Here is a 10,335-nt window from a genome sequence, read left to right as displayed (position 1 = left end):
TTGAATCAAACAGCATTCATGAGGGATTTAAAAATTACATAGTTTAATTCATTTATTACTATTATTATGGGGGGGGGGGGGGTTAATAAAGCAAACATTTAAAAAACGTCTTCTTTAAAACCTTTTTAAAATATAAAAAACCTTTTTAATATTTTGAAACAAATGGTTTTGTTGTTATGTGTAATGCATTGGTAGCCTCAACAGGAAATGTCATTGGTGAAATTACCACTGTATGGAAAAAATATCTCACATAAACTTCTGGAACCATCTGGAATTGCACATACTTCTTCTCGGGAACATCTGTATCACAGGAGCACCAGACATACAAGTGTCTGAAACAGGAGCCAAGAATCAGGGAGAGCCAGCAGCCTCTGTGGGGAGTATCAGAGTAGAGTGCTTGATTATCAGGCCTTTGTGTGGAAATGTAGGTAACATGCTGAGCCCAAGATATCCAGACACAGCAGGAGCGATGAGTCTGTCTGCTGGCTGGAGCTTCTCGTGAGGAGGTGGAGCCCCTCTGATTTTGCCATTAGGCTAGCCTGAGGGCAAGAAGCAGGAAAAACTGATAAAGAAACTCTCCGTTCACTTCTGGCACCCCGGCCACCCACTGGAAAGCAGCAGAATGTGCAGAGCACTGCAAATGTGGGCCCTCATTGCCCTGTGAACAGGTGAACAAGACAGACATCTCCCATGTGCTTAACGTCTGCCAGTAAAAATGAAAGCATGCAATGCTCGGTACTTTTTCCTATTTCATGTCATAGAACGAAGAATCCATCTTCCATATGTTTTCAAGATCTCATACTTATATAATACCTACTAAAGTAGTGGCTATTCTGCTCCACGGTCAGACAGCGGACATGGTGTTCCTCTGCAGTGCTTTGTTCAGCATGGCCCAGTATGACCTCATAGGTGTTTCTCAAGGAAATCCCTCTCCCTTTGAGGTACAATGACAGAGTTTCCTGTTTAAGAAAGCAGGATCCGGCTTCTGACTTACTCACTCTCTCTGCTGCCTTATGTAATTCCAATGCAATTTCAAGACTGCTCATGTTTTACGTACTTGTGCATCACATACTCAAAATAACCAGGTTTATTTATTTACTCATACTTGTTTATGCACCTGTTTGCACGTCAGAATGAAGGAAGAGAATACTGTTGAGGACAGTAAGCCTCAAAAACATCCTGCATTACAATTATGAGTCTTGTGATTGAATATAAAAATGAGAAATGGTAAAAAATGCAGCAGTTCTTAAATTAAAAAAAGAAAAGAATTAATGTTAACTTTTAGCAGCAAATAAGTGAGGATCCAAGTCTCACAAAAAGAAATCTTTTAAAAAGAAATCTTTGAACTGTAATCTAAAAAAGGCAATATTTCAAAAAATGTCAAGTAGTCAAGTAAAAAATGCTTAAATTTTGAAATATTATTTTCAATAAAGATTTCAAATCAGTTTTTCACAGTAAAACGTTTTCACACATTTTTTGTTTGTTTTCTTAACTTCGCATTTTTGACTGTAAGCCCCACAAAGATCAAATTACTTCTAACCCACAAAAAGAAAAACTAAGTTCTTCATGTAAGAAGTATATTGACGTTAAGTGTGTATTTTTATGCGACTTAATATATCTGAAAAAAAATACAAAATTAGGTCACGTCATTGACCTACATATATAATGTCAAAGTACCTTCAAGTTAGCAAAACAATTCGTTACCCATAAGCGCTGCATCAGCAGCCACAGACAGAAGACGAGAGAAGGCGAATGCCAGGACCAGCCCACTTCAGGACGAGTCTTGATCCAAGGTTCAGCTGCCGGCCGGAGCGCTTGTCAGTTGTGCGCAGGACCTGGGGGAGAAGAGAGAGGAGGATTTGTCATTTCCAGGCACAGTTCAGTGTTTCCAACTTAAACGGTAAGCTGCGTTTATTTACACGAATGAGCGAGGTTACATTTGAATTTAGGAGAACTGAGGGTGCAGTATGTAAACTAGCGAGGTTTTGCATGGAAGCGGACTTTTCGTTCAGTCACAGACTGGTTAAAGTTTGGTTTGACCATTTCGTAGTTTATAAAATGATTGACTTTTGTCTTAATTCAGCCTGTGCGCACGAGTGCGTAAACGATGCTCTGCTCGCGATACGCGCAACTCTATTGTGACTATTTACCGAAATAATTCTGGTCGTGTGATAATCCAAATACGCTGTAAACTGCTAATAATTGTTAACAAACGATAATAAACCGCTGAAAAATGTCAAAACGCTGAAGTAAACCACTTAATTTGATAACTGCGATTTTCTTATAGGCAATTGTAAATATTGTATATTGCAATAAACGATACATGGAAATTAATTGCAAATGTTTTTTATTTAAAATATTATAAAGTAAACAAGTATGACAATCTACGGAGGAATTGTGTATTTAACAAGGTATTAGGCTATTTTTCACAGTAGCTGCAATACTAAAATAATGTTTTACCTGTAAAATCTCTATATTATCAGTAAGCCAACTTGTTACACTAACAAACAATTTTAATAGTTCAAATCGGCCGGTATATTAACTAATTTGATGTCACATACATACATTTCATGTGTGTAAAATATACTTTATAATACTCCACTACTGTATTATTTTTATGGTAAAGGTTTTGACAAATTTACTGACTAATTCTAATACAGATACTCAAACACGGTTTACTTTATTACAAAGTTTGTTTGTTTTTTCCCTTAAAATGTAGAGTCATAATTAAATACATCTGGAATAAAATGCCCATTCTTTTAGATAAATTTGACAAGTACAGCTGTTTGTTTTGTTTTTTACAGTAATGTATGTTTTACAGTGTACTGACTAATATTACTAATAGTCAAACACAAATCTTACTACATTTTCTACAATTACTCCTTTTTCTCAGAATTCCTAATTAAATGCAGTCTGTTAAAATGTCCATTTGTTTAGATAAAAGTTGTTTACTATGTCTACACTGAAATAAAATGTTGACTATGAAAGAATAATTAAACAACTGAAACAGAACATGATAAATGCTAAACATTCTATTTAAAAAAAAAAAAAAGTTTGTTATGCTTAATTTTTCTAAGTGTATTTTTACATATTTAGTTTGTCATTAAAATATGTTTACCATAATTATTGAACATTATTTTCTAATGCTTTATTTCAGTTCCCTCTGGTGGCCTTTGAGGATATAGCAAAGCTGTGATTTGAGCATCAAGAAGGAAAGAGGAAAATTTCAACACAAATGAGCCTACAACACCAGGATTTATTGCTACTATGTTAAATCCTTCTGAGAGTTGTTTTATGGGCTTTCTTGGAATATGGCAATAAGAGGGACTAGAGATCCTTAAGAAACGTCTTTAAGGACAGCAAAAGAAATAGGAAGAATGGAAGCTTCATACGCTGCTAGCGCCGCCGTTGCTCCAACTCTGCCACCGATCACCTCGTCTCCAGGTTACCTGTTCAGAATGTTTCGGGAGTATCAAAGCAACGCTGTTATCATGGCCCATTACAACTTCACTGGAAAGCTGAAAGAGAACAAATACCGGGAGGGACTGAAACCCGAGGCCATTGTGTTTCTCATCATCTGTCTTCTCATTGTGGTGGAAAATGCCATTGTTTTGGTGGCAATATGGAAGAACAAAAAATTCCACATGCCCATGTACTACTTACTGGGCAGCTTGACGCTCTCCGATTTGCTTGCAGGCTTCACCTACATGGTGAACATCGTGACTTCGGGTGCAAACACTCTCAAAATGACTCCAGTGCTGTGGTTTCTTCGAGAAGGCGGCGTGTTTATCACACTTTCTGCGTCTGTCATCAGTCTCCTCGCTATAGCCATTGAGCGGCACGTCACGATGGTCCGGATGAAGCCGTATCAAGGGGCCAAGCGTGGCCGAATGTTCGGTTTGATTGGTGCAAGTTGGGTTCTTTCGGTGCTCCTCGGCATTCTCCCAATCATGGGCTGGAATTGCATTGGAAATCTGGACGATTGCTCCACCGTCTTGCCTCTTTACGCCAAGAGCTTCATCCTCTTCTGCATTACCGTGTTCACCCTGGTGCTGATTTCCATCGTGGTGCTCTACGTGCGCATCTTCCGCATTGTGAAGTCTAACACCCAGCGGTTAGGCTGCAGTCCTCAGCGCAAAGGTCTGGCCAGGAAGTCCCAGAAGTATCTGGCTCTGCTGAAGACGGTCACCATCGTTCTCGGGGTCTTCATCGCATGCTGGTTGCCTCTCTTTGTGCTCCTTCTGCTGGACTTCTGCTGCCCTGCTCAAAGCTGCAAGGTGCTGTACAAGGCAGACTACTTCCTGGGTATTGCCATGATCAACTCGCTCCTAAACCCCATCATTTACACCCTAACTAGTAAAGACATGCGGAGAGCCATTCTGAGACTGGTCTGCAGCTCCTGTCTGAGATCAAAAGATGGACAGGTGAAGAAGTTTGGCATGTCTTTCCTGGACTGTAGCACCAGTAAGGTTGAGGTGCCGTCACAGAGGCTGGAGGGCTTGGAAACGACGGTCTCCTCTGGAAACTTCTCACCATCCACGATTAAAGCTATTTACCCGAGGATATTGAAGAGCTGAGGAAGAACAATGCATTAAGTTCAAATTGACAATGCAGCCTGACTTCTGGTTCAGGTTGAATATTTATTAAACTGCCAAATGGACAGGTGCTTAGAAATGAATTCAGGAGATGGAACTCGTAAATGTTGTGTTTTGGACTTCGGAGTAGAAGACTTGGTTTCCTCCGCATTCATTAAAGCAAACCACGGAGGCTACCAGAGAACGTGGTAGACCAGACAAGTGGAATTTTTTTTTTTTTTTACTATGATAAATACCAGTGTTTTAAATGGATTGTCTGTGGTTCAGACATGCAATACAAGAGCCACGGTGCCTTTTTAAAAATAGGATTTTAAACAGCAAACAAAAAGCAGTTATACAGCTGAACTGAGCAAATGTGACGCATTGTGCGAATATGTTTTGAAAAGAACTCTTCAGATGTTATATGAGACGTGTGTGAGCATTTTCAAAAATAATGAGCTTGTGTAGCGAGTCATTTTCACCTCCAGTCCAAATAGCAGTTGAAATGTTTAGAGACTTTGTGGTGAAAAGACGCAAAGAAAATGACGGGTTGATCCCTCCACACACAAGCATGTTAGTCCACTTTAACAGTACATACGCACGCAAATAAAAACTACAAGGCAAGGACTATTTTTCATTTGTAAGATGTTCCCTCTTATAATGGTATTTTTGGGAAATATTGTTTTCCTGCTAAAGCTCCTTTTAAAAACGTAAGTATGCTATACTTTTCTATATATGCTTATACAGGAAATATAGTTTCAATGACTTAAGGTGGCACAAGCTATATATATATATATATATATATATATATATATATATTGTATATTTTATAAATATTGTAACAAAGTTTTTATGTTCCTATGAACATAATGGCATCATTTAATGTGTAGCAGTCTACAATGATAAAAACAGCACTGACATTCAAGCAATATTGCATTTCTGTAAAACTGTCTGTGTACTGAAACGATGCATTCATGTGTTTAAATGTATTTTGTTGATCCTAAATTATGAGCCTTAAAACAAATCTTTTATAAGTGCATTAATTAAAAGTGTTTTCTTGAATGTTTGCTGTTTGTTTCTGTTTAGTCCTGTATTTTTGGCAAAAGTGATTTATTTTGCACTACATAGTTTGCTTCTATAGATTAAGCACTGCCCATTGTTTCCCATGAAAAATAAAATAAGAGGGTGAAACAAATATACACATGTAGGTGTATGTAAATACATACATTTTGCTCAGATGCAGTGGAAAACCCATCCACTGTTATGTTCAGACCAAATTTTTCTGGAAATTTGCATTGAGTTATAAAACGAATGCACAAATCTAAACGGTAAAAGTGCATATAAGGATTAGAAAACAATACTTTCAGAGTCTTGCTGATTTCCAGTTGCCCCAATCACACTCACACCACATGTTAACCAAGCATAAACTAAGCGATATTGTGGTTTTGTCTTTTTACACGAGCCGCACATAATTTTCTCACTGTTGTCTTTGCAAAAAGCCCCTACAGAAAAAAAGGACATAAGCTCGTGCCAGTCCGGAAGTTTATCGAAGCTGAAAAGGCATGTGTCTGCACCTCAAGGGCAAGATGTGACTCATTTTTGAAGTTAACGAGCAAAGGTTAAATTGGTCACGCAGAGTAAGATGACTAGGCTTTTGAAAGAATACCCATCCATATGCGCTGACAGATATTAAACTTGCCAAAGTATTGAAATTAGAAATAGTGAAAGTAGTGTAGTGAAAGTACTGAAAGAAAAAATTAGGAAAAAATATCCAAGTGAGCGCTGGGAAATTATACACCGGTAAAATAATTCTGAATGAAAATGAAACCATATCTGAATATATGTAAAAACATCTATTAAAAATATTTAAATAAACCTTAGGCAGGAGCTATATAAAATGAATGATTTATTAATTACCTAATTAAATATACACACATCTTTAAAAATAAATATACATCAACATATCTTCATAGTTTCAGTTCAAGAGTTTTTCATTTTTAGTGGCATGTCAATAAATCCTAAAAAGCTGGATTTTGTCTGACAGCAAAAAACAAAACAACCTATAAAATAAATGTAACTATTAAGAAATAAGCATGCCAAAACTGAAACAAAAAAGCAGTAAGAGCAAACAAAATGTCTGTTCACACGGAAAGAGAAACTCACTTTCATGCTAATGCAAGTTACAACACATCTATCTCTATATTTCCTTGTAATACTTGTCAGAAATCTTGAAAAATCTCACTATAAATTATTATTCAGTTCAAGTGTTCTTTCAAAGTATTAAAAGAACACTTGATTTAATTATGTTTCATCACAATGTTTGCAAAAACTGATTTTAAATATCATAGGAAATTCCCTGCTCTATGGAAATAGCACGGGAGCTGTTTAACAGAGAGCAAATTATAACAAAACTCAGAAAATGCTATTCTAGTAATGCAAAAAAGTGCATTTTGGAATTTTGTGAACATATAGTGACATCTTGTGGTGTGTGGATCAAGGGGGCAACTCAGGCAAATTTATTAACAGAATTAAAAACAGAATAATTATAAAAACACATACACATGCATAAAAATAAACAGTAATTTATCTAACACTGTTCACGTACACCTGGTCTACCATTCAGTATTAACCAGGCTCCACAGGTCATCGCTGATCTCACAGGCTGAGCGGGTGGATGTGTCTATGTTAATGGGGGTTGCCACATCCGTGCCATAGTGAACTGCCAAGAGACAAAAGGGATTTCATACAGTCTAGAACATGAAACTTATGTTCCTCATCCTCATCATCATATACAGTAAATGTGTCAGGATTACCTCCTCTCAGTATGTGCGGCTCTGTGTCCACCTCCAGCTTTATCTTGGTTACTTTAAAGTAGAGCTGAGCAACATATCTAAATCAAGTGAGCAGCAAAACAATACAAAACAGACATTTTTTAGTGGACATGATCATTTCAAAGCAGTCTGGCAAAACAGATTTACAGGCATCAACATATTACAATAGGGTAACCAGACAATGACTTTCCATCATTTTTTTTTTTTACTGTTAAAGTTTTTTTTCATTAAAAAAAATTATAAAGATTGCATTAAATAAGCAATTTATAGCTCTATGAAATATTTCAGAGCATAACTAAAGGTATACTCATATATATATATATATATATATATATATATATATATATATATAAAAAATCCATGACTTTTTTGAACAAATTAAAAATTTCCCGATATTTTCAGGTTTTCCAAATGAGTACTTTTATTCAGCAAGGATGCATTAAATTGATTGAAAGTGATAGTAACATTCTATTCCTGAATTCTGGAAGAAAGAAAAAAAACGGGTTCGAAAAAATAAATCAAGCAGTTTTTCAACATTGGTAATAATCAGAAATGTTTCTTGAGCATCAAATCATCATATTAGAATGATTTCTGAAGGATCAGGTGACACTGAAGTAATGATGCTGAAAATTCAGCTTTGAATCACAGGAATAAACATTTTAAAAAAGAAAATATTTCACCGATTTTACTGTGCTTTGATCAAATAAATGCAGCCTTTGTGAGCACAAGAGACTTCATTAAAAACCCTTTTGAACGGTATTGTAGATTATCAGAGTTGGGAAGGGTACTTTTAAAATGTATTTTACTACAGATTACAAAATACATGCTTGTGTGGTGTTCATATTTTTTACTTGCCAGTGTTCGTGGGTTTGGTGGACAGACTGGACACGCTGAATTTTTGGGGTTTTTAATTCAACACAATTACAATTTTTATGTTAAAATACTCAACAGATGTTTACTTCATCCTAATTACAAGCAATATAAGCAGCATATATGGTTAATATTTGCCCTTTACCTTTGTTAGATCACATTTATGAATTGAAGTGCTACAACCTTGTGTGGGAATAGCAGGGGCAGAAACACGAAACTCACACTTACACACACACTTACAGAATCTCTCTCTCCCACACACACACACTAATAGCAGTCCCAGATAGTAGGAGGTCCTGTGGACCTTAAATTTCCCCACTTTCATTAACCCCAGGTCCAGTGGACCCAAACATCCTATATGTAATATAAATGTGTAGGGGTGGTGTACAGTGTGTGGTCACTGAAAATTTGTTCTGATAAATGTTCTTCACAGAAAATGAGTCAAAGCCAATGAGTCGGAGTTTGAAAAAATAATTAACTGTATCATTTTTCTTTTGACAAAAAGTGAAAAAGGGTCCCACAGACCCGAACACCATACATTAAATAGTCATTTGTAACCTAGTTTTGTAACCTAATCTAATATTTTATAATACTAATAAGGTATGTAACACAAAGGGTCTTCTAGGGAAAAATGACATCAACCAAACATAGAACTTAAGGGCAAGATGTGACTCATTTTTGTAGTTAGACGAGGAAAGGTTAAGTTGGTCACAGAAACAGAGTAAGATGACTAGACTTTTGAAAGAATACCCATCCATATGAGCTGACAGATATTAAACACCCCAAAGTACTGAAAGAAAAGATGAGGAAAAAATATCCTAGTGACAAAGCTCTGGGAAATTATACACCGGTAAAACCATTCTGAATGAAAAAAAAAACATATCTGAATATATGTTAAATCGTACATCCTCACACTTTATATTTAAAAATATATATGATTAAATATTTAAATTAACCTTAGGCAGGAGCTATAATCAAATGAGTGATTTATTAATTACCTAACTAAATATACACACATCTTTAAATATAAGTACTAAATGAAAAAATCTTTAAACAAAATTAGAAAAATGTACACATCATCCTGTTCAAAAGTTTACTCCCCCTGCTTTTAATGCATTTTGTTTAATACTTAAGCATCAGTACATTTTCAACTTTTGTAATATTTGTGTAAGAGCCCCTCAATTGTTCTTAGTGTAAAAAGACGGATCTTAAAATCCCACAGTCATTGTTGGAAAGTGTTCAAATATGCAGAAGATGCTGGAAAACCTGAGAATGTGCAGGACCTGGAGGATTTTTCTAAAGAACAGCAGGCAGTTTTAAGGATTATTTCACTTCCAGGATAAAAAATTCATGGTAATTTATTCACCCCATGTCATCCAAGATGTTCATGTCTTTCTTTCTTCAGAAGTTTTTTTGAGGAAAACACTCCAGGATTTTTCTCCATATAGTGGACTTCTATGGTTCCCAGTGGTTTGAAGGTCCAGAGTTTCAAAGGGCACTACACAATCCCAGCCAAGGAATAAGGGTCTTATCTAGCGGAACGATCAGCCATTTTCTTAAAACTATAAAAATGTATATACTTTTTAACCACAAATGCTCGTCTTGCACTCGACCTCACGCATTATGTAACCTGATCTTCCTTCCTGGTATAGTAGTACTTTTACTAACTGTAATATGAAGTTTTCTCACTGTTAATGACAAATGATGTATTGCAGTAATGTTGTCTATTGTAGTTTGTGCGTATATAACGTTCGGGGGGCGTGGCTTTGGATGGCTATTTGCAGGGAGGGTGGGACGTTTGCTTTCAGTGCTATAAGTTAGCATTTTCCAAGATCTCCTACTGCACCTTTAATTTCTTTAAGACTGAAGAAAGAAAGACACGAACATCTTGGATGACATGGGGGTGAGTTAATTATCAGGAAATTTTTATTCTGGAAGTGAACTAATCCTTTATTTGCTCAGGATAACCAAGGGACTCACAGACAACCATCACAAAACATGAAAAGAGTCGTGGATCATATAAGTAATGACAGACAGTTAAACTTCAAGGGTATGTACAT

The 10,335-nt window shown here is 36.2% G+C and overlaps 2 protein-coding genes across 2 annotated transcripts in view; one reads left to right on the top strand and one right to left on the bottom strand.

Annotated features, from left to right (window-relative positions):
• The first annotated feature begins 1,753 nt into the window (after positions 1 to 1,753).
• Positions 1,754 to 5,582, top strand: LOC306849658 (sphingosine 1-phosphate receptor 1-like). Its single transcript, XM_079384844.1, has 2 exons — positions 1,754 to 1,900; positions 3,158 to 5,582. Exon 2 carries the CDS (start codon positions 3,378 to 3,380, stop codon positions 4,575 to 4,577), a length of 1,200 nt encoding a protein of 399 aa, XP_079240970.1. The 5' UTR covers positions 1,754 to 1,900; positions 3,158 to 3,377; the 3' UTR covers positions 4,578 to 5,582.
• A 356-nt stretch (positions 5,583 to 5,938) lies between these two features.
• LOC306849650 (kinetochore protein Spc24-like) overlaps positions 5,939 to 10,335 on the bottom strand; it is an 8,397-nt gene continuing 4,000 nt past the window's right edge. Inside the window, exons 5-6 of the mRNA XM_079384833.1 lie at positions 7,388 to 7,464; positions 5,939 to 7,293 (exon numbers count right to left, since the gene is read on the bottom strand). Of these exons, the coding sequence (XP_079240959.1) occupies positions 7,187 to 7,293; positions 7,388 to 7,464 (184 nt within the window). The 3' untranslated portion in view covers positions 5,939 to 7,186. The remainder of the gene's footprint in view (positions 7,294 to 7,387; positions 7,465 to 10,335) is intronic.

The sequence above is a fragment of the Barbus barbus genome (genome assembly GCF_936440315.1).
Source record: "Barbus barbus genome assembly, chromosome: 3".
Classification (NCBI taxonomy): domain Eukaryota; kingdom Metazoa; phylum Chordata; class Actinopteri; order Cypriniformes; family Cyprinidae; genus Barbus; species Barbus barbus.
Note: the sequence above shows the minus strand (reverse complement) of the source record. Positions and strands in the feature narration are given on the sequence as shown.